This window comes from Balaenoptera musculus, chromosome 19, assembly GCF_009873245.2.
Source record: "Balaenoptera musculus isolate JJ_BM4_2016_0621 chromosome 19, mBalMus1.pri.v3, whole genome shotgun sequence".
In the NCBI taxonomy this organism is placed as follows: domain Eukaryota; kingdom Metazoa; phylum Chordata; class Mammalia; order Artiodactyla; family Balaenopteridae; genus Balaenoptera; species Balaenoptera musculus.
The window spans coordinates 12319661-12342897 of record NC_045803.1 but is presented as its reverse complement, the minus strand read 5'-3'; the positions used below and the strand labels follow the sequence as shown (position 1 = coordinate 12342897).

The 23237-nt window shown below is 54.6% G+C and overlaps 2 protein-coding genes across 5 annotated transcripts; one reads left to right on the top strand and one right to left on the bottom strand.

Moving 5' to 3' along the window:
- Positions 1–367: 367 nt before the first annotated feature.
- Positions 368–6474, bottom strand: ZNF526 (zinc finger protein 526). Of its 4 annotated transcripts, XM_036832525.1 has the most exons (3): positions 5017–5068; positions 3136–3236; positions 368–3046 (listed from the first exon to the last, which is right to left on the bottom strand). In XM_036832525.1, the coding sequence occupies exon 3, from the start codon at positions 3027–3029 to the stop codon at positions 1002–1004; it is 2028 nt and encodes a 675-aa protein (XP_036688420.1). In that variant the 5' UTR covers positions 3030–3046; positions 3136–3236; positions 5017–5068; the 3' UTR covers positions 368–1001. The 4 variants fall into 4 exon arrangements, with proteins under 4 accessions (XP_036688420.1, XP_036688419.1, XP_036688421.1 ...); XM_036832524.1 differs by lacking the exon at positions 3136–3236 and having other exon boundaries at positions 382–3046; positions 5017–6474; XM_036832526.1 differs by lacking the exon at positions 3136–3236 and having other exon boundaries at positions 382–3046; positions 5030–5075.
- Positions 6475–6655: 181 nt separating this feature from the next.
- DEDD2 (death effector domain containing 2) lies at positions 6656–22694 on the top strand. The gene is made up of 5 exons (XM_036832530.1): positions 6656–6859; positions 7472–7838; positions 9436–9558; positions 12796–12936; positions 21498–22694. Exons 2-5 carry the CDS (start codon positions 7511–7513, stop codon positions 21887–21889), a joined length of 984 nt encoding a protein of 327 aa, XP_036688425.1. The 5' UTR covers positions 6656–6859; positions 7472–7510; the 3' UTR covers positions 21890–22694.
- Positions 22695–23237: the final 543 nt, after the last annotated feature.

The window sequence follows — 23237 nt, the reverse complement described above, 5'->3', positions numbered from 1 at the left end:
TTTGCTGTTATTGGTCGTCCGTCAATAACTGGACAACCTCCAAGTATACCAAGAACTCACCCTCCTTGCGGTGCTGCCTGCCTGGAATATTTTCCTCGTCTTCCACTAGCAGATTTCTACTTTTTCTTCAAAGATTAACTCCTCTAGGAAGCCTCTGACTCCTGATCTACCACGTAGGTTTGTTCCCTGCTCTGGGATCCTACTGTCCCTGCACATCCCCGCTGCAACCCTGAGGGTCCTGGGGCTGATATCCCAGGGCTGAGCCCTGGGATCCCACCTGGGCAGGGAAGAGGCCTGATTCGTCTCTGGCCCCCAGCACACGGGAGGGAGGCCTTAGGACACTCAGGCTGAATAAATCAACAAGACATTCAGAGAGCAAGGCCATCTGTATTTGTGGGTGTTCCTCCTACCACACTGCGTGGCTCCTGGGGCAGAGCCCATGTCTGACTCATTCCTGGGTTTCCAACATCACCCACCTGCAGCTGAATACCGGGGTACCTATAGATTGCCCTCCACGTTGTCAAAAGTGAGATCAAGGAAGCCCAGAGAAGTCAGGTGCCTTCTTCCAACAGGCAGAGCCAAATCCTGGGAGCCCAGAGTCCAGAGAAGGCTAGGGCCGGGGGGAAAAGCAGAGGACGTGAAGAGGTATGTGACAGGGCCCAGCACAGAGCTGGCACACGGCTGGGGCTCACGAAAGGTTACCTGATGTTGCTGGGCACCAGGGTGATGCAGAGCAAAGAGCCTTGGAGAACCCCGCTTTGCAACGCAGTGGGGTGACCGGGACAGATCATATCGTGTCTCAGAGCTTCAGCGTCCCCTCAGGCAGAGAAAGGTGACGCCTGGTGGGGCCATTCTGAGGAGTCAGTGGGTAAGAGGCCAGGGTGAATGCTGGCACCCGGTGGGCGCCAGAGTGGCTTGCCAAGGCGTGGCCCCCTTTCTCCCCAGAGGTGCCCACACTTGATTCTGCAACCAAACTCTTTTATTGTTGCTCTTCAGCTGTGTCACACAAAGGCCGTGTCCAACTGCAACAGCCCGCTCGCTTCAGTGGCCCCCAGTGCCGCCTGGCACAGCTGCAGCGTGTCCACAAGTGCCAGTGGCTGGGACGTCTCGATGATGGCAATGGTCTCCCCGAGCTCGGTGCACATGATAGTCTGCTGAGGCTCGGGGGGCGGGGGCGGGGCAGGAGGGGGTGATCTGGGAGGCTGCAGTGTCATCGTCCGAGCTTGGGCGTGGACCCGCTGATGCAGTCGCAGGCCCGCCATGGCACGGAACCAGCGGCCGCAGGTCCCGCAGTAGTAGGGGCTCTTGTTGTAGAGACCGGTGATGGGGAGGCGGGGCGCACGGGCAAAGGCGACTGGCCGCAGGTGCAGCCTCCGGTGCTGCTGCAGGTTGGAGCTCTGCGTGAAGCGCTTGCCACAGTCCAGGCACTGGTAGGGACGCACACCCGTGTGGGTCAGCTGGTGGCGGCTGAGGTTGGCCAGAGAAGCAAAAGTCTTGCCACAGGAATGGCACTGGAAGGGCCTCTCGCCCGTGTGCGTCCGCAGATGGTTGCGCACGTGAACCAGCTTCTTGAAGCCCTTGCCACAGACACCGCAGCGGTGTCGCCGCTCAGGGGGCCCGTGGACCGCGCGCCGGTGCCGGGAGAGCCGGGAGGCGGAGGCAAAGGACTTGGAGCACTGCGGGCAGGGCAGCTGGGCGGGTGGGGCAGGGGGCAGCGGCGGGGGCGTGGGCTCGGCAGGAGCCGGGGAGGCGGCCGCCACCGCCGCCGCCGTGGGAGGTGCCCCGCTCTTGCCGGCGTGAGTGCGCCGGTGGTAGAGGAACTTGGTCATGTTGCTGAACGTTTTGCCGCAGCGGCAGCGGTGCAGTGGGTTGGCGGTGTGGGCCCGCCGGTGGGCCACCAACGTGAGCTCTGTGCTGAAGCCACGGCCGCAGTCCACGCAGAGGTAGCGGGCTTCGCCACGGTGCAGCCGCAGGTGCTGCTCCAGTGAGGCTGCTTTCTTGAAGACCTTGGAGCAGGTCGTACATTCGTGTGTGCCACCAACATGGGCCCGCCCGTGAGCCAGAAGCCGGTTTGCCGAGCTGAAGCTGCGCTGGCACTGGCTACAGTGGAAGGGGTGAGCCGCTGACGCTGGGCCACGGGACGCCCGCCGGTGTCGCCGGCGTGCCCCTGCTGAGGTGCAGCGTTGAGGACAATCCCCACAGCACTGGGCCTGGCCGGCTGTGGACTTGTCAGCTCCCTTAGCATCATCACCAACCTCTGCTGCTGCCTCTTCCTCGTCCTCTGTCTCTTCGTCGTCATCTTCTTCATCCTCACCCTCCTCCTCCTCCTCTAGCCCGTTGCGCTCTTCTTTCTCTAGGGAGTCAAAGTGGGTGCCCTGGTGCTCCAAGAACTCCTCAGGGGTGGTACACAGGGCAGAGCACTCAGGACACTCATAGGGCTCCATCCTGACTTCGGGTGGAGCAGGGGGTGGAGGTGGGGAGGGGAGGGGAGGCAGAGGAGGCGGCACCGGAGGTTTAGCTGCTGCAGCAGCAGAAAGGTGCTGGGCCTTCCGATGAGCCACCCACAGCTCAGGTGAGGGAAACAGCTCCTGGCAGTCTCCACACTGGTACTGGATCTGGCTTGCAGACTCCCGCAGGTGGGCATCCTGGTGGGCCAGGAGCTCGCTGGGGGAGAGGATGAGCTGGCTGCACTCACCGCACTGGAAAGGCCCATCCTCAGTGCCTGGCACCAGCTCCGGCTCCAGGCCAGTGTCCTGGGTGGTCAGCGCCTCCTCCTCTGTGACAGTGGGCACATGCTGCTCCTGGTGTGAGAGGACTTCTTCCAGTGTGTTGTAGAGGCTGCCACATTCAGAGCACATGAACTGGAAGAAGAGGGATGAGGCAAGGGCCTCCCCAGGTGTCATCTCAGTCACCTCCGTTAACATCTCCATTTTCTCCCCTAACATCGGTGTTGACACTTCCACTGCCCCTGGTGACATCTGTGTTGGCATCTCAGCCACTTCAGCTGCCTCAGCCACCACCTCTGCCATTGTGTGGAAGGCAGTACCTGGAGAAAGAAGGGGGTGCCTAGTGAGACCAGGAACTCAAGGGGAGGGGGGATGTCTCAGGAGTTCCCTTGCCCATCCCATCACTGACCAGCCTCTAACAATCAGCAAGTCTGGATCCAATATTTATATCTCAGTCTTCAGTGAGCCTGCGACCCTATAGCTGAACTGCACCCCATGGCGGTCAGGTATCTGCAGAAAAGAGACAGCCCTTCTCAGTCTGGCCTCTGATGCTACCCTCCTTACCCAGAGGACTGGTCACACCCTTTGCAAGCACAGAATGTGTCTTTTGGGGTCTCTTGGCCTTGGCCTGTGCAGTTTCCTCTCTGTGCAGCATCTTCCCTCTATCTACTTACACACAGAGAGATGTAGCAAGGTGTTTAAGAGCATAGGCTCTGGACCAGACTGCCCTTGGCTTGAATCTGAGCTCCACCACTTACTTCATCTCTCAGAGACTGTTTTCTCATTTGTGAAATGGACTAAAAGTAGTACTGACCACAAAGTCCCTGGTACTTTGTAAAGCTTAGATAGAACCATTACTTGTAATTCTCCAGAAATGTTGTTTTTGGACCCTAAGTCTTTGATGCTGCTATTCCTTCTGCCAACAAAGTTCTCTCTTCTTTTCTAGCAAACTCTACATCCACAGGGTGGTGGCCACTCCCTCCTCCTTGGGGTTCTTATGGTATCCTGTGCCACCTCCATCATAGCAAATATCATGAACTTGGGATAGAGTCTGTGCTCCTCACCAGACTGAGCTTGCCGGCAGGGCAGGTCTGATTTATTGTAGGGGCTGCTGTCGCCAACAGAGCCACTGACCAAGGACAGGGATTTTAACTTTTGAACTTCCCTCTACGTGCCCCATCTCTCCCTCTACAGGTGTGGGCTCAACCCAACCCAGGCCCCTTCACACAACAGGGGCTCAGAGTCCCTACAGCAAATGACTGCCGCCCATGCAAGCCTAAGCAGTAATTTTCCAAATATAATCCCCACCATCTCCATTTCTTCTTCAACTCATCTGTTAGTGCCAGAGGGCAGGTGGAGTTCAGCTTACAGCTCTGCACACAAAAGTTGCTCATGTTAAGCTCCCAGAGGTCTCACCATAATAAGCACTGAGTAGATTTGGTGAACGAATTAAGCTCCCTCCAGGAAGTGTGGCCCCGAGAGTTTAACTGTCCTTGTGCACATTCCACTTTTCCCACCAGACCAGCCCTCCTATTAGACTGTGAATTCCCACAGTAACAAGGCCCAGCACAGGGCTCTCTATCAGCTGCTTTCCAATAAATGCTCCTTAAGTAAATGATTCACTAAAAGCCCAAGAGCTAAACTTTCCAACTCCCCCACTAATTTTTGAGTTGCCCGGGCCCTGACACACAAAAGCCATTCAATAACGTACCTTCCTGGAAACAGTCAACCAGGGGCCTGACAGTTCAACTTTGCATCGTTTACAGCCCCACTCCCAACAGAGAACTCCCCTCCAGCGAGGCCCAGTAGGCACCCAGTAAATGTCTAGAAAATGGCCCGAAGGACCTGATATTTGGACTTTCCTAGTCTGCATTCCCCATTTCCCAATCCTGGACTGTGAATTATTGGGGGGAAGGATGGGTTTTTTTTTATACAGTAGACCAATAAAAGTCCTTCCAAGAAAGAGCCCACCAGGGGCCTGGAAGTTCAACTTTCCTGAGACACATCCCTTTTCTCTGACCAGACTTATCAACTACGCAACCTGAGAGTTCCCTGCAAACGGTGGGGGCCGGGCGAGCTCAATCAAACGTAGGGTCCTGCACACCTCAGGCGCTCTTTCAACGCTCCAGGGCACAGAGGAAGCAGCACTCTCTTTCCACTCCGCGTCGCTCCCGCCCTAGCGCAGGCCCCAAAGCTCCTCGACCCCCGGGGTCGGGTCCCCCTCGTTCTCCCTCCGCCCTCTCCGTAAGCCCAGCGTTCTCTTCCCCGGCCCGCCCCGCGGCGCCCTCACCCGTCTCTCTTGCCTCCTGCAGCCCCCGCCGCTCTTGACACAGACCCTCTGCTCCAGGCGTGTGAGACCCCTCACTATCCACACCTCCCATTGGGCGCCGCCCTTACCCGCGGCGACCAATCAGAGCCGAAAGCGGGGGGCACGCTCTCCTGCGCCTGCGTATGGACGCTTAGGCGGGGCTCGGCGAGTTTCTCCACGCACACAACTGCGCCCTGTGGGCGGGGCTCCGGGCTCGGAGAAGCGCCTGCGCAGTTCTCCCGGGCCGCTCCTCCGCCAAGTCTGAAAGTTAAGTGGAGAGAAGTGAACATCACTGGAAAGCAAGGATCATGGAGTGGACTGGGTGGCGGGAGACCTTGACAGAACTGTCATTTCATAGCTAAAGACACAGAGCATCTCTGAGAGCACAGCTTTGGAGTCAAACACACTTGGGGTACTTCCCCTCTCTCGGCCTCACTTTTACTCCTACGTAAAATGGGCTTGAATCACATCCACCTCAAAGGCTGTTGAGGGGATTGGATGAAATCAAACAGGTAAAAGCAGTCAGCACAGGGCCTGATACACCGTGGATGCTCACTTTAACGCATCTAACATGGACATAGATAGTCCTTCCCTGTTTGTAAAATTGCCTTCCCTTCCCTCACCCTCTTTGGTTGATTTAATGATATTCACTTATTGGGCTCCTACTGTGTGTCCGGCCCAGGATTGGGTTTCAATAGGTGACAACTGCCATCAGGGAGAGGGGAAGGGACTCTTCGGAGGTCACTGCCTCAGCCCAAGCAGAGCTAGTGCTGAACCAGTGCTAGGCGGGACCCAGGCCTTCCGCCTCCCAAAGGGTGATAATTCCGGGGGTGGGAACAGGTCCGGGGAGGGGCCTTGTCTCAAGGCACGAGCGGGCCCTGACCCTGAGTCACCTAAGTGGGGGGCAGGGTGGCGGTGCTCAGACATGCAGTCTCAGATGCCAAATCTCCTGATAGAGACCTGCTCTTGCCAGAGTGAAACTGGCAGGTGCAGGTTAAAGAAGGGCTATTGGGAGTCCCCGTGACCTTGGAGGGCAGAGATTGGAAGGGGTTATGGGGGGGGCATTAGAGTTCCTTGAGGGGGGAGTCTGACTGTAATGGGGGAGTCATGATGGACGCCATCAGGAGGTGCACAGTGGAGATGGAGGGACCTATTGTAATCAGGAAGGAGGTATTGATTTCTAAGATGAGATGAGGGAGTCTTGGTCTTGATCGGGGAAGGAACTTATAGATGGGGGAATTTCTGTTGGATGAGGAGGGATTGCAGTCGAGATCATGAGATGGCACAGATGGGATGTAGGTCGCCAAAAGAAGTAAGGGGCAGTCTAACAGAGGGGAGTCCAAGTCCGGATCATAAGGGACCTGGGTGCTACTCGGAGCTAGGACGGTCGTGATTGTGGTCCTTTGCCATGAGCAGCTGGGAGCAGTGGTAATGTGGGCGTTTAGGTCGTGATTAGGAGGGGGCTGTAGTCCGTGACATGAGTAGTTTCAACAGGTCGTGAGGGCAACAAGGACCCTGTAGCTTATGTCACCGGCAGAAGCGATCCGGCAAAATGGTACCAGATCCAGCCCAGACGCAGAACCACTCTCGCTCTGCGCAGGCGCAGTACAGGGCGGCCGGACGTCACGGTTGGGGGCGGGCCCGGAGGGAGGGGCTTGGAAGCCTCTCTGCGCTTGCGCCTAAGGGGCGTGGCGGTCGCACCTGCGCGAGTTGGGGGAAGGAGGAGGAGCGAGGTGACGCAGGCGTAATAATAGAGAAGGTGCCAGAAAGATCCAAAACAAGTGGCTGCGGCCGTCGCCCAGGAGTCGTGAGGCGCCGGAATTCGGTGAGGATGTGGAGAGGCCTACAAGCTACTGGTGGCGGGTAGACCGGACCACCTGGGTGCTGGGGAGAGGGCGGTACCACCCTTACAGGGCGAGGGGGTCGGATTCGCACAGCGCCACCTGTGTGGAGCAAAGGGCTGCTTTGGTCGGTCCCATTGTAGGGGGCAGAGGGTCACTTTAGGACTGTACCACTTAGGTGGAGCTGTGGGGCTGATCGGACAGTACCTCTGGATGCAGCCAGGGAACATGTCTGGATAGTAGTACCCATAGTCAAAGGGTACTTGGCGGGGTGCCCCGCGTTGGGCCCCCAGGCTTGTTCGGACTGAGTCACTTAGTCGGGTGGGAGGTTTGTTCGGAACATACCACCTGGGGAGGGGCATTCGGGCTGGGCCTGCCCGACTGGTCGGAGGACGAGCGGGGTCTGGCGTCTGGACCTGTTACTAGGGGACCTCGGGCGATACCATTCTCTTGAGGGAGAAGGGGGAGGCTAAAACGGCTGAGACGTGAGGGTGGCCCTGCCCGGCGGCACGCGGAGGGGGAGACGCACTGGCGGGGGTGAGGTCCGGGTCCCCGCGTCGCTGACCACTGCCTCCTCCCCGCTGTGTGTGTTCTAGGCCCTCGTTCTGAGCTTATTCCGCCCCCTTCCCCCGGGTATGGCGCTGTCCGGGTCGACCCCGGCCCCGAGCTGGGAGGAGGATGAGTGCCTGGACTACTACGGGATGCTGTCGCTTCACCGTATGTTCGAGGTGGTGGGCGGGCAACTGACCGAGTGCGAGTTGGAGCTGCTAGCCTTCCTGCTGGACGAGGTCCCCGGCGCCGCCGGCGGCCTGGCCCGCGCCCGCAGCGGCCTGGAGCTGCTGCTGGAGCTGGAGCGCCGCGGGCAGTGCGACGAGAGCAACCTGCGGCTGCTGGGGCAACTCCTGCGCGTGCTGTCCCGTCACGATTTGCTGCCACACCTGGCGCGCAAGAGGCGCTGGCCAGGTATGGTGGAATGGGAGGGTGACAGACTTCCGGTGGGGAGAGGGCCTTGCTTTCGCTGGGCCTCCACGGTGTCTGATATGGAGAGTGCCATCTCAGTATGTGTCCCATCACACTCTTTCCTCCTCCCAGGGTATCAATGAGAAACACAAGAGGGAGGAGGCATGGCATTGGGAGGGGTGAGCTTGTGGAATCTGGCTACATCAATAGTCATGTTTGTGGCGTCTGTTTACAGAGGGCTTACTTCTTGCCAGGCACAGCAGTAAGCCCTTCTTCATATGTACTATCACCCTATATCCTCCCGGTAATCCTAAGAGGAAGTCCTTTCACCGTCCCCACTGTACAGGGAAAGCAGTAGGTTGGAGAAGTTAGGCAGATTGCCCACATATAACAGCTGAATCCTGTGTTCCCCGGGGAATAGGGAACAGGAGTTACAGCTTGACGGGACTGACAAAGTGTTCCATGAGGAACAAACATTTGGGGGGAGTATCAAGACTCTAAGACAGATGAACGATTTACTTTTTCTAATTCTGTATGTGAAGATGATTTTATTTGAACGATTTACTTTTAGATGTAGTTATGGAAGGATTAAAACAGAGTCATGGAGTGGAGAGAGAGGGTGGGGAGTGGAATGCTTCAGAGTGAAAGGAGGCCGCCTTAAGATTCCATAACCAGTCAAGACCTTTCTGAGAAGGTGGCGTTTGAACTGAGGCTGCACTGCCACTCTGGTGCATAGATCTCAGAGTAGGAAATTCCAGGCAGAGGGAAAGACAAGCTTTTAAGTCCTGAGGTAGGACTGAGTTTGGCATTATCAGAGGCCAGTGTGGCAGGAGCAGAGGTCAAAGTAAGGGCAGAGAGGTAGGTGAGAAGCCATGTCACATAGGAGCTTGCAGATAACACAGCTAGAAAGTGGGAGCTAGGATTTAAACCTTGCTGGTTTGTCTCCAGAGTTGATGCCCTTAATCCTTGTAAGGGAAGTGCTCCTATAGGACAGCAGTCCTGAGAAGGTGAAGAGCTCCTTGTGTGCATAGGCTTTGAGCTTTTGAGCCCTTGGCGGGATTACTAGAGGTGCTGTGGCTAGTTTAGGGAGGGGTTTTGTGAGCTTCCCTGCCCAGGGTAAGCCCATGGGATTTGGGTAACCAGGAGAAAGGCATCCCTTGTGCAGAACTGACAGCATTTTTGGAAAAATATGTCTGGAGGTCAGGCTCTGGAAGAGAAGATTTGGGGACCCTGCAGAGGCCTGCTTACTCTTCGGGGCCTCAGGGAGAGCCGGGGGCAGTTGACGGATGGGGGCAGGCAGCATTACAGGAATCCTGACCATAACTCAGCGTACAGGATAACTGACAATTGGAGCTGCTGTAGACATGGATTGGGTGGCCCCAGAAGGTGATGAGTCTTTTACCCCGGGAGGCACCGAGCAATTACTGGGCTGCAGGTGTTTGAGAGGGAGTGGATATCTGGGCTTTGAGTTCTGGGGAACTCAGGCACCCTGTGGGGCAGGCTTTCTTCTGGGGTGGGGGTAAGGGGGTGGGAATTGGAGGCTGGGCCTGGGAGAAGTCGCAGGCTTTGAATACTTCTTTCCATTCGTCTCTCCCCACAGTGTCTCCAGAACGCTCCAGCTATGGCACGTCCAGCTCTTCTTCAAAGAGGACGGAGGGCGGCTGCCGTCGCAGTCAGCAGTCAAGGAGTTCTTCAAATGCTGAGCAGGGTCAGTGGGAGACAGGTGAGCCCAGCCCTGTGGGCGTGCCAGCAGTCTCTCTCTCTTCCTTCTGAACCCTGATGAACCTACCCCATCCTGACCCATCAAGGAAGGAGCCCGTGGGGTGATTCTGTCTCATTTTTGCTTTGTGTTTGTGTGTTTGTGTGTGTGTATGTTGTTGCAAAAGCACGTGTCCAGAAACAACTTATGGAATTGTTTCTTGTGGTTTTATATGTCATTTAAATGGCCCCACATCATGGGTGTCATTCTTCACATGGCTGTCTTTGTTGGACATGTTTCTGAGATTTATTCATGTTAGGTTTCTAACTGGTTTTGTTTAATTGCCATGGCAATTAATTTATCCACTCTCCTCCCCTCCCCGTAGTTTTTAATCATTCAAACGTATTTCAAATATACCGAGAAGTTGAAAGATTAGTACAGTGAATGTGTTTGTATCTTCCACCTAGACTCAGTAATTTTAACATTTTGCCAGTTTTGCTTTATGTGCGTGTATATGTAATTCTGTTTTTTTTTTTTAAATATTTATTCGTTTGTTTTTGGCTGCGTCGGGTCTTAGTTTCGGCACTTGGGATTTTTTGTTGCAGTGTGCAGGCTTCTCTCTAGCTGTGGCACTTGCGGGCTCAATTGCCCCGTGGCATGTGAGATTTTAGTTCCCCGACCAGGGATCGGACCTGTGTCCCCTGCATTGGAAGGTGGATTCTCAACCACTGGACCACCAGGGAAGTCCCTAATTCCGTCTTTTTTTGTTGAACTCTTTGAAAGTAAATTATAGGCATCAGAACACTCTACCCCTAAATTGGCAGGCATCTCCTGAGAATCAGAAGATTGTCTGATACCACTTCAAGACTACTGTCATACCTAAGAAAGGACATAAGTACTAATTCTCTGATATCCTAATGGTCCATTTTCAGATCTTCTCAATATTGTCTGCACTTTCAGGACCCACTCACAGTTGTGTTGCTGTACATTCAGTTATTAGTCTCCTTAATCTCTTACTATGGAACCCCCCCACCCCCACCCTGTACCTTTTTCTTTTTTCCCCCATGACATTGACTAGGCCACTTGTTTTGTACAATGTCCTGATTGTTTCCGGATATGCCTAATAATTTCCTGATGGTATCATTTAACTTATCCATCTGTCCCCTGTAGTTTGGGAATCAGGTTTGGAGAGTTGGTTAGATTCAGGCTACGTGTTTTTGGCTGGAATTCTCCTTGGTTGATGCCGTGGTCTTCACATTAGAGCACATCAGGAGGCCTGGTTTTCCTGTTGTGAGTGAGCAAGTTTGATCACTTGGTTAAGGTGGTGTCTGCTGTATTTGTCCTTCGTATAGAGATATTTTTTCCCCTCGTGGTTAGTAAATAATCTGTGGGATGACCCTTTGGCATGTCGTGTTCCCCAACAGCATCCCCAGTGGGTTTAGCAGCCACTGGTGATCTCTGCCTGAACCAGTTATTACATTGGTGTTCATGAAATGGTGTTTTTCTAATTCTTTCCTATGTCTATTAGCTGGCATTTTCTCAAGAGGAGTTTTACTTTTCTCTTTTCCTCCATCCCTCCCCCTCTCTTTTTACTTAGTGAGGGGTGTCACCATAGACTCATGAGTTCTTATTTATTTATTGTTATAATCAATTAGTTATTCTTCCTGATGTTCAAATGGGCTAGGTCCTGTGTCCTTTTGATGTGTCTCCATCATTCTTTGGGTGCTTCCTGCTTTGTAGGACTGCAAGATGGACTGCAAGATGTCCTGGATTCACTTGTATATTCCCTTCCCCAGCCCTGGAATCAGCTGTTTCCAGAAGCCTGGTTTCTCTTAGAGGCAGCGGTATTTGGAGACCAAGATCTGGGTGCTGAGTATGCGCATTGTTTTTAGGCGCTTACAGTGAACAGAACTAGAAACTGCTTTTCATAAAAGTTCATATTAGCGTTTTCAATTCAAACATAACATTATAAGGATTTTTTTTTTTTGGCTGCGCTGCTTGCGGGGACGTTAGTTCCCTGACCAGGGATTGAACCTGCGCCCTCAGCAGTGAAATTGTGGGGTCGTAACCACTGGACCACCAGGGAATTCCCTACAAGGACTTTTTTTTTTTTTTAATTAATTTATATTTGGCTGCGTTGGGTCTTCGTTGCTGTGTGTGGGCTTTCTCTAGTTGCGGCGAGCGGGGGCTGTTCTTCGTTGTGGTACGCGGGCTTCTCATTGTGGTGGCTTCTCTTTGTTGCGGAGCCTGTCTCTAGGGTGCGCGGGCTTCAGTAGTTGCGGCACACGGGCTCAGTAGTCCTACGAGGACTTTTTTGTCTTACACTGAAAATCTTGGTTCTTGGTAACATTAAGACATGGACTTATTTTGCTTTATTTTACAACAATAAAGAAATAGCTTCAAATTTATAATGTCAGTACCACTGTTGTGTCTACTGAATGAAACATAATATATTTTTGTGGTTCTAATTGTTTTCAGAGTATATCCTACTGAGAGTTTACAGTCAGAATGTTCTTGCTAGTTACTTAAGATCCTTCTTTTTCCTGCTGCTTGTTACTGATTTTATATGTAGCTAGATCCATTTGTTTCTGTTTCTGTTTAATTTTATGGTTTGTTTCTTTTGTCTCTTTTAATTTTTTGAGTATGTTGTAAAACAGTTACATGATTCCAAAGTCAAAACTAAAGTATGTAAAAAAGATGTTCTTAGAAGTATCATTCCCATTGGTGTCTTTCTCTCTCCCAATAGATAATCAATTTTATTCGTTTCTGACATAGCCTTACAGTGTTTCATCTTGCAAAAATAGCAAATAATATATATATTCTTGTTTTCCCTCCTTTTTTATACAAAACATAGCAAACTGTAGATATTTGTTTTTCACTTGCTTTATTTCATTAAGCAATCTATTGTGGAAATTACTCTGTGTACCTTTTGCCAGACATTTACATTGTTTTCAGGTTTATGTGGTTAGGAACTATAAACAAAGCTCCAGCTACTGTTGTCCTGCCTGTTTCCTGGTGTGAGTAGTCAGGGTTTCTCTGGGGTCACACCTGAGAGTGGGACTGCCAGGTGGTGGGATGTGCTCATCTGTCCTTCTAGATGATGCTAACTTGTACTTATTCGCCATCTTAGGGCCCAGGAAGCAGAGGGGCTCACCCAGGGTCTGACAGCATGGAGTCCAGCCTTGAGCGCTTCCTTGGGCACCCACCTTGGCGCTCCACCCATCATCTGGTCTTCAACCTACACCATCTTTCTCTCCTCAGGTTCTCCCCCAACTAAACGGCAGCGGCGGAGTCGAGGCCGTCCCAGTGGTGGTGCCAGACGGCGGCAGAGAGGGGGTCCAGCCACCCCCCAGCAGCAGCAGGAGCCAGCCGGGCCCACCTCAGAAGGCAAAGTGACCTGTGGTAGGTGTCTGTGCGTGCCTTGGGAGTGCATGTGCGGTGCCTGTGGCAGCCAGTGGAGCTGAAGGGTGGGAGAAGTGGGCCCTCATCTGGAGTGTGACACCCAGTGGGTGGGCAGCAGCTCCATGCATCTGTACAGCACAGTGGAATCCCTGTCCTTTCTGTTGCCTACTCGCTTGTCTACATCCTGCCCATAGTTGAAGGATTGTGTTGTGTGCCGCCTCCTCCAGGAAGCCTTTCCTGACAGTCCCCTGCCCTCAATGTCATTTTTTGTTGGAGGAGCCAGGCAGGGGCTGAGCAGCTGGGCCTGGCAGGCCTCAGAGCAGATGGGAGTTAGATTTTATTCTATGAGTCAAGTGCTTTCCAAGGGTTTTTAGCAAGGGAGTGAAGTGATCTGATACCAGTTTTTAAAGGAACTCCGATTTCATCTGGAAAATCAGTTAATAAATGAGTTACAATTTGCAGAGTGCTTAGAACAGGGCTGGACATGTAGCACATGCTCTGTAGGTGCACATGAAATAAATCCAGCAAAGTGGAAGCAGGGAAATGAGTGGAGGGGCTTCACAGTCCAACAAGGATGAGGCAGAGGTCTGGCCTGGGGTAGTGGCACTGGAGAGGGTGAGAAGGAGGTGGACTTAAGGAAATAAACATTTTGGATATAGGGTTGACTGTACCTGCAGACAGGTGGGTTGGGTGGGTTAGGGGACTCTGCTATGCAGACTCATGCAGACCTTGCCCTTGAGAAATTCTCACTGGTCCTGAGGGGAGGACACAGGCACGGGTAGGGCACACGCTCTCTCACACACTCCCACATGCCCCTCTGGTACCCCCTCCTCTGAGTTGGGCAAGGCTCTGGTCACAGAGGGTATCAGCTGGTGAGCCGCTCAGGCTGGCTGGGTGGGGGTGGAATTACAGGAGGGACGGTTGAGGGGCAGGTGGCGGCAGCTCTGCATCCCCCAGGAGACCTTGGCCTCGGGGCGCTTCCTCCTGCCATCTGCAGAGCCTCCAGCCCCCAGAGCGCATGAGCCTGCCTCCTCGCGGTGCCCATTGCGGTCTTCCGGGCCCTGGTGGTCCTAGCCGCTCCCTAGATGAGGCTGTAGACGCCTGTGCTGGCTGCTTTCAGGAGGAACAGGCCAGTGGAGCCAGCCTGAGTCCTCAGACAGCCCGCACTTGAGGGGGTGGCTGTTTGGTCGTGCCACTCCCCAGAGTCAGGAGTTAATTACCAGAGCCACCCCCTGGCTGGGTGGCCTAGAGAGTCACTGCCTCCCTAGGGAGCAGGCCAGGCTGAGGCCGGCAGGGTCTTGCTGCTGGAGGCCTCCGTCTCTTCTCTGAGGGTGGGGAGGTTGTGAACCCGGGTGTGGCGGTCTCTTGCTGTGGGGCATGGCTGTGCAGGTCTGACTGCTGACTCACCAGGCAGGGTGGGGCCGGAGGGAGGCTTTCCCCGGTAGGGCCCTGGTTTTCTGCCTTGAAGATGGCGATGGCCTAGTCCCAGGGGTGGAAGGAGGTCCCTCCAGACCTGAGTGAGGAACGGGTCTGCCATTCTTGCCGCCTCCTCCCCTGTGATAGGTATGGGGGTCGACCCCCAGGCAGCTGCCTCCCACTGAGGGAGAGAACCAGACTGAACTCCTGAGGCCCCAAGAGTGTGAGGCAGGGGCCATGGGGGATCCTGGGCTCAGACACAGGACCTCTGAGTCTGCACACCCCTCTCAGGGCCGTCCACTGCGCTCTGTGCTGAGCGTGCTCCTCACCTCACCTTGAGTTCTCAAGACGGCCCTTGGGGTACGGGTGCCGTCCCCCACTGTGCGGAGTGGCAGGGCTGGGCTGGAGCTCGGGTTTGCTCATCTGGTTGTTCCACATGTGTTTATAGAGCATTGACTACCTGCTTACATCCAGCAGAAGGGACTGGAGGCCCCTGTCCTCATGGAGCTTGTGTTCTGGTGGGAGGAGAAGGCTAAGGGAAGGAAGAGAAACTTCAGATGTCAGCTGTGAGGAGAAACAAGTAGAGAATGATGGAAAATGCAGTTCTAGGTGGATTTTCAAGGTAGAGTGGTCTAGGAAGGCCTCTCAGAAGACAGGAAGAGAGGTAGGAGTGTGTGGATGGCTGAGGCAGGGTGTTTCAGATTGAGGGGACAGCAGGAGCAGAGGCCTGTGTGGGGACACGGCAGTGGTGGTGCTGGGATCGAGAGGAAGCTGGCAGGGCTGGAGCAGAGGGAGTGCGGGAGGCTGCCAGGAGGTGAGGGCAGGAGAGGTGACCAGGGGCCCAACCTGCAGAGCCTGGGAGCCACGGGCCAGGCTTTGCGTTTTTTTAAATGATGGAAAGCAGTTGGAGGACTTGAATGACAGGCTGAGCTTTGCGTTTTTTCCCTTCAGTGTTTCCTGTGGAGAAGAAATAGAAGCAGACAGATTAGCATAACGAATCCTGGCTCCCCGGCACCCAACCTCAGCAGTTGTCAGGTCGTGGCTGATCTTGTTTCATTAGCCACGTTGTTTTGGAGTCAGTTCCAGGTGTCCTTTTATTTCACTGGTAGATTTTTCACTGTGTATTTCTAGAAGATAAGAATTGGGGAGTTCCCTGACGGTCCAGTGGTTAGGACTTGGACTTGGCGCTTTCACTGCCGTGGCCCGGGTTCAGTTCCTGGTTGGGAAACTAAGATCCTGCAACCTGCGCAGACAAAAAAAAAGGATAAGAATTCTTAAAAAAAAAAAAAAAAAATCACACCAAAAAAATAACAATAACTTCTTACTCTCATGTGTCTGCTCAGTGCTTAAATTTCTAATTCTTATAAATATTGGTTCTCTTAAGTCTCTCCTAATTTATAGGATTCCCCCACCACCTCTTATTTCTCCCCCACCACCCTTGCATTGTATTTGTTGAAAGTAGTTGTCCTGTAGTGTTTCCCAAAGACTGGATTTTACAGATTGCATTCTGTGGTAGGATTGACAGAACATGTTCCCCTGTCGTCTGTATTTCCTGAAAATTGGTAGTTGGGCCTGGAGAGGATTGATCAGATTCTGGTTTGATGGTTTTGTTTTTTTGTTTTCTTATTTTGGCCACGCTGTGCGGCTTGCAGGATCTTAGTTTCCTGACCAGGGATCGAACCCCCGCCCTTGGCAACGAAAGTGCAGCATCCTAACCCCTGGACCGCCAGGAAATGCCCTTCTTTTTTTTTTTAAATAATTTTAATTAATTAATTAATTAATTTTGGGGGCTGCATTGGGTCTTCGTTGCTGCGCGTGGGCTTCTCATTGCGGTGGCTTCTCTTGTTGCATGGGCTTCAGTAGTTGTGGCACGCGGGCTCAGTAGTTGTGGCTCGAGGGCTCTAGAGCACAGGCTCAGTACTTGTGGCGCACGGGCTTAGGTGCTCCGCGGCATGTGGGATCTTCCTGGACCAGGCATCGAACCTGTGTCCGCTGCATTGACAAGCGGATTCTTAACCACTGCGCCACCAGGGAAGCCCCCCTTCTGTTTTTTTTCAAGCTCACCTCCTAGGTGGTATTGTGCTCTTCCTTTAGGAAGCAGGCAGACGCTGCTTGTCTGTTACTGCCCTTGGTGTCAGCAGCTGCTCACTGCCTCCATCCATTAGTTCAGGAAAGGTTGAAGAACTTTACAGTGACACCGTGACTCTGGCTGTGCCTTGGGGAAAAGACTGGAGCAGGAGAGGAGGCCGGCTTTAGTCCAGAGGAGGTGCTGGTATTGGTGTGGCGTTGGAGGGCGGAGTCTGTGCCTTAGAGCTTACTGGCTGATTCTCTCTGCTGGGCACAGGTCCTCTGTGTCCCCAGCCTTTCCTATTAGTAACTCCCGGAGGGGAGACCTGAGTGAGAATCATCCCTGGCCTCCAACCACACCCAGCACAGGGTCTGGCACGGAAGGCTGCTCACCTGCTCACCTGGGCCTGTCCCTCATACCTTTCCTGATCCCCCACTGGAAAGCCCCTCCCATTTCCCTCTGCGGCCCATTCTGTCCCAGAAGAGAGACTGATGAGGTGTCGGGTAGAGGGACAAGAGAGTGTTGGGGGGCTTCCCTGGTGGCGCAGTGGTTAAGAATCCGCCTGCCAATTCAGGGGACACGGGTTCGAGCCCTGGTCCAGGAAGATTCCACATGCTGTGAGTAACTAAGCCTGGGCACCACAACTACTGAGCCTGTGCTCTGGAGCCCACGAGCCACAACTGCTGAGCCCGCGTGCCACAACTACCGAAGCCCGCGCGTGCCTAGAGCCCGTGCTCTGCAACAAGAGAAGCCACCGCAGTGAGAAGCCCGCGCACCACAACGAAGAGTAGCCCCCGCTCTCCGCAACTAGAGAAAGCCCGTGCGCAGCAACGAGGACCTCACGCAGCCAAGAATAAATAACTAAATAAATTTATTTTTTTAAAAAAAGTGTTGGGGCCCACCTGAGTGCAGGAAGCGGGAGCAGCTCTCCTCTCGAGGAAGACGGGGCCCCACCCTCCGCCCTGGGGGCAGGGAGCATCTCCCTACCATTGGAGAGGGACTGTTGACAAATGCTTGGTGTGTTCCTGGCCGGAGGAAACTATTCAGCCACCTTCAGCCTTCCCTGAGTGCTGCCCTGGCTCTTTTTCTGACCGCCCTGCTGCTTCTGCAGAGCAGCTGGAGTTGGCTTGGTATCCTGAGGCCACTTCCTTCCTGCTGCACTCAGAGGAGTGCCAGACACTGGCCTCAGCCCTTTACCTGCATCCAGCCGTGTAATCCTCACAGTGGCCCCATGAGAACAGGTACTGGGGTGAGGTGGTTCTATGGAGGAGGCCACTGAGGTGCAGAGAGGTGTGGTCAGCTCAGGAGGCCCCAGACTCCCCGCCCCAGCCTGCCAGGGCGCGGTCAGCCCCGCGCCTCCAGTTGTCCCCTTGTACTCTTTTCCACCATGCTGGCCCCCAGCCTGTGAACGCCCCAAGTTCATTTTTTGCCTCTGGACTTTCACACACACCGATCTCTTCTGGGAAAGTCGCTCTTCTCTTTTCACTGCTTTCCTGTCTCGACTTACTTGTCCTGTGTCACATTTTACTTCCAATGTCATTTCCCAGAGAGGTCCTCTCTGATTGTTTCGATCTAAATCGTTCTCTATAATTTCCTCTCCTGACCCTTGGAATGTCTTTTAATTATGGACTTCTGTGTCTGGTTGTATGAGAGGCAGCAAACAGGATAGGGGTAGGTAAAAGAGCTTGGGCTCTGGGGCCAGGCATCTCGGTTGGAATTCCGGCTCTGCCATTTCCTGCCTGTGTGGCCTTGGGCCGGTGACTCATCCTCTGTGCCTTAGTTTCCTCATCTACAAAAAGGGGACAATAGCACTGCCTCATAAGGTTGTAGGCATGATCAAAAAGGTCAATAGATGTGAAGGTGTATGTGATAGATGTGAAATGTGTGAAGGTAGTGCAGTAAGTACTATATACGTGTCACCTACGGTTATTTTGGCGAGGAATAAAGAGAGGTTGTGCGTGATGCCCGTGATTCAGGGCCGGGGTGGAGTGGTGGCTCAGATAACGCACGTCTCTCCTTTTCTCCAGTGGGGCTTCCCTGTCCTCCCCTTCTGTGTACTGTCCTCTTGTGTTCCAGACCAGAGGTTGGGCCATGTCTTCAGCTGTATTTGGGATAATGGAAGTGCTGTGAGGACTCCGGGGTTAAGACGGGGAAAGCACCGGGGTAGGGCCCGGCCTATGCAAAGTGCTCCTCGACTGGGGCTCACATGTCTTCCAGTCCCACTTGTGGCGGGGCGCTCGTGTCTCCCCACCGTCCCTGGCACTTAGTAAATGTCTGTTGAATGGAAGGATGAATGGGACACATGAGGGTCCCCCCTGATCCTGTCCTCCTTCCACCCCCACCACGCCCGGTGGGCTCTGGGTGAATAGACAGTTTCCACCTCAGGTCTAGTAGCAGTCTGTGCTGAGGAGAAAGGCCATCTGGGAGGGGATTCACCTGGGCGGGCCACAGGTCCCGTGAGCCGGGCCTTGGTGGGTGATGGGCATTCTGGGCAGAAGAGGTGGACAGGTCATTTTGTGAGTAAGGCTTGTACTGGGACCACTTCCCTTGTGACTGGAGGGCAGGGTATGGGAGCATGTAGCTGGGATTGAAGAAGGAGGGGAGGGGAGGAGGTTGGCTCAGGGGCCCAGGTGAGAGAGGGCGAGGCCTAGGCAGGGGCTGTGGCGGTAGAGAGGTGAGTGTTGAAATCACAGTTCCTGTTTTGGGGTGCCTTTGGCGTCTAGGCCCTGGGTCAAATGCTTCATGAGTTGCCTAATTTAATCCTCATGACCCCATCGTGCAGCAGGGACCTCTTGTTTGTCTGTTTGTTTTTCAGATGGGGAAACTGAGGCTCAGAGAGGTGAGGTCACATGCCCAAGGCCCCACAGCTAGAGAGTGGCGGAGCCGGGACTCGCCTCAAGGTCTGTCGTTCTCCGCCACCAGGCTCTGTGCCTCTGCCACTGAGCAGCCCCGTGCGGCCTTGGACAGGTGCTGCCCCTCCCAGCCCCCTGCCTCCTGGCTCATGTTCACGGAGGGCACGGCTAGACACTCAGAGGAGCCCAGGGTGGGGGCCCAGAGGTCTTATCTGATCCTTAGGGTGGGGGGAGCCAGGTCTGAGTGTTGTGGGAAGTCCTGGGGGCTAAGGCCAGGTAGGTTTTCCTGGGCCTCAAGCAGAGAGGGTGAGCTTCCCTTCAAGGCAGAAAAAGGAAGCACTTGGGGTTTGGGGTGGGAGGAGGAAGTGGGTGGTGCTGAGAAGTCGCCTGGGGAAGCAGGGACCTGCCTTCTACTTTCTGCTCTGTGGTGACACAGTCTTTGAAAGGTGAAAGGAGTCAGGGGTATGACACTTCCCCTCCCAGAGCGTCAGTTACCTCATCTGTCAAATGGGTTCATCGTGGCCCCTGCCCCACAGGGCTGATCAGGCTGAATCTCCAAGGGCAAAGCGTTTGGCACAGCAGAGCTGCTGGTGGCTGCCATTTTTTAGCACCCATCGGTGGACCATCATCTGAACAGGCTTTCCAGTAGGGATTGTCCCCTGGTTTAGGCAGGAACCTGGGCTCAGAGAGGTGGTGACTTGTCCCAGGTCACATAGCTAGCGCCTGAAGGCTCCTGGATTAGAATCAGCTCCACTGACCTGAAGCTGCTCTGTGGGGCGTGGGAGGGTCAGTGCCCTCTGTCATGCCTTGCTACTCCCTGGCCGTGCGACCTTGGGCAAATCATTTCTCCTTGCTTCCATTTCCTCATCTGTAAGTTGGGGTGACAGTAGGGCCTGCCTCACAGGGTCGTTTGTGAATTAAATGAGTTCGTGTGATTCTACTGCTTGTCATTTCCAGCTTATAGCAGATCCTCAGGATAGCCTTTGTTGTGAGTGGAGAGGAAGTTCTGTTAGTAGCCCGATTCACAGGTGGGAATTCAGTAATCCCACAGGGGGGTGATATGCCTGAGGTCACATTTACAGGGATAGCCTTGGAAGTTCCATGTCCTATCCCCTGCAGAGAACTGCCACCACATTTGGGTGGATGTAGGCAGGGTTATAAGTGACAAACACAACTCAGACTGGCTTAAGCAAAAAGGAACTTGATTATAGCTGAAGATCCAGGTGCTCCAGGCACACGTGATGAACCTCAGGAGTCTTTTCCTCTCTATCCTTGGCCTTGTGTAGGTTTCATTCTCTCCCCTCCTGGTGGCAAAACGGCCCCCAGCAGCTATGGGCTTAACAGCCCACCTTCTTGGCAGCCTCTGTGGAAAGAGAGCTGCTGCTTGCAGTAGAGCCAGCCCAGGTCCAGCCTTGAGCCTCCTGGGCCTGGTGCTTGCTTGGTGGTTGGGGGGCTGAGGATCTGACTGACCCCACGTGAATCTCCCTGTTCGAGGACGCAAGAGGGGTAAAGCTGCTTACTTAAAAAGCAAGTCCATTCATTCGTGCATTGGTTCTTTCACAAATGTGTATTGAGTACCTACTGTATGTGACGGGGCTACACTAGTGAACAAGACAGACAAAAATCCCTTCCTTCAGGGAGCTCACATTGCGGGAGACAGGTGATAAGCCTGACGGTAAGGGAGAGCTTAGAGTAGGTTAGAAGGTGATAAGTGCCTTGGGAAGAAATGGAGCAAGGAAAGGGGAGCTGGGAATCCTGGGGCCGGGTGGTGGTGGTAAACAGGGTGGTCGAGGTAGGCTCATTGGGGAGGTGGCCTCTGAGCAAAGGCCTGTAGGAAGTGAGGGAGTAAGTCCTGTGGACGCTGGGGAGAGAACACCCCGGGCTGAAGGAGAGGCAGGGCCGGGCGGAACCTGCCTGCTGGTGGGGGGAGCAGCGAGGAGGTGGTGAGGCTGGAGTGGGGCACGTGAGGGGAAGAGCAAGGCCACCAGGTCAGGAGGTAACAGGTCAGACCACGAGAGAAGCCGAGTGAGGGTGTCACCTGTACTTGGGTGTGGTTACCAGAAGGGGGAAGGATGTGGGGCTGGTGCAGTGCAACCCACAGTGAGGGGCAGCAGGAGGAGGCTGGAGGGAGCGAGGGAGGGTGGCGGTCCCCCTCTTCCCCCTGGCCCCCCTGCGCCGTGTGTCGGGTGTCGGCCCCTCCCTGACCAGTCCCTCCTTCTCCGCAGACATCCGGCTCAGGGTGCGAGCAGAGTACTGCGAGCATGGGCCGGCCTTGGAGCAGGGCGTGGCATCCCGGCGGCCCCAGGCCCTGGCACGGCAGCTGGACGTGTTTGGGCAGGCCACGGCGGTGCTGCGCTCACGGGACCTGGGCTCTGTGGTCTGTGACATCAAGTTCTCAGAGCTCTCCTATCTGGACGCCTTCTGGGGTGACTACCTGAGTGGTGCCCTGCTGCAGGCCCTGCGGGGCGTGTTCCTGACTGAGGCTCTGCGTGAAGCCGTGGGCCGGGAGGCTGTCCGCCTGCTGGTCAGTGTGGACGAGGCCGATTACGAGGCTGGCCGGCGCCGCCTGCTTCTGATGGAGGAGGAGGGGGGAAGGCGCTCGCCTGAGGCCTCCTGATCCTGGATCTGGCAGGACTGACCCCACCTCCTAGCCTCTGGGCCACCTTCTCCCCTGGAGGTTGTCGACCATCTCTACTCCTAGAGGACTGTCACTCCACTAGCTCTGAGGACTGTGACAGCCAGGCCCCTTGATAGACCCTCCCACAGGATGTGGGCTTTGAGGCCTAAACCACTTCCAGCTGAGCTTCCTTTCCAACCCCCCCCCCCCCCCCCCCCGCCCATTAGGTGCGTTCCGTTCAGGAGGCCAGGGGCTCAGGCCTGCAGATCCGAAAGGAAGGGAGGCATAGCCACACACCAAAGGCCCCTTTCACATCATGTTCCTGACCCTGGGCTGTGTGCATGCACGCACGCTGCCCCCTCTGAAATCTCTCCTGGGCTCCTGCCCTGGCCTGTTCCACTTAACTGCTTTGGCCTAAGGGCTTCTCTCTCAGGATCTCTGATTATACCGCCCCTAAACCCTGAGCTTCAGCCACACCAGTGGGCACTGGAGCTGGGGTGCATCTGGGGCCTGCTCACCTTGCCCGCACATCTCTACAGCCAGCCGGGCTCTGCCCAGCTTCCACACACAGACCTGGATCTCCCCCTTCTGCTCCCTGAAGCTGGACACAGATTTGCACATGGATCTGCACCGAGTGTCACACATGTGTTGCAGCGGCATCAGACCAAGTGTGCTGTTTCCCAGGAGGCCAGGACCAGGAACCAACTTCTTTCTCAGAAAGGGAAGGCAAAGGCTTGGGGCTGATGGGAAAGGCCTTTTACGAGTGACACCAATAAAACTGCCCTGGATAGGGCATAGGTGGGCATCAAGGCTGTACTCTTTCTTTATGGGCTGGAGGAAGGAGCTGATCAGAGCTTGGGCCCCGTACCAATCCCGGAGTTCCTCGCCTGGTGTCTGGCTGGAGGGTGGGCAGGATGCTGGACCATCATGTGCTGGCTGCTGCCATGGGCTTGCCCTCCTTTTGGCTTCAGTTTCCTCATCTGTTGAAGGAGGAAATACTGCCTTGGAGTCATAGACTCTCCCAACCTCATTCACACGTGCTTCGCTCCTGTATGTCCTTGGGAGTGCTGGTATTTTTTAACTAGTTCGGTGAGGTGGGCCAGCTGTCTATCTCCAAGGCCGACAGAGCCCAAGGGTTTGGAAACCAAATGGACCAGCAGCCAGTGCTCTCTGCCTAGAAGCCTCTCCAGGTGCTCTTCACCCCCCTCACAGCTTCTGGACAGTTACTTATCTTAAATCGGGATCTCTGTTGTTTCTCCTCCTGAGGCCAAACGCTACTTCCTGCTGCCCCATGGCTACAGCTGAGGTTGTGGCCTCTTGCTCTTTCCCTACTCCTTGTTTTAAGAGT

Excerpts from the sequence above, each read along its gene's own strand:
- ZNF526 (XM_036832524.1), bottom strand. The coding sequence starts at position 5,107 with ATGGGAGGTGTGGATAGTGAGGGGTCTCACACGCCTGGAGCAGAGGGT. Across the intron at positions 3,047-5,016 it reads GCAGGAGGCAAGAGAGACGG|GTACTGCCTTCCACACAATG; the intron begins GTGAGGGCGCCG and ends TTCTTTCTCCAG.
- DEDD2 (XM_036832530.1), top strand. The coding sequence starts at position 7,511 with ATGGCGCTGTCCGGGTCGACCCCGGCCCCGAGCTGGGAGGAGGATGAG. Across the intron at positions 7,839-9,435 it reads GCGCAAGAGGCGCTGGCCAG|TGTCTCCAGAACGCTCCAGC; the intron begins GTATGGTGGAAT and ends CTCTCCCCACAG. Across the intron at positions 9,559-12,795 it reads GCAGGGTCAGTGGGAGACAG|GTTCTCCCCCAACTAAACGG; the intron begins GTGAGCCCAGCC and ends TTCTCTCCTCAG.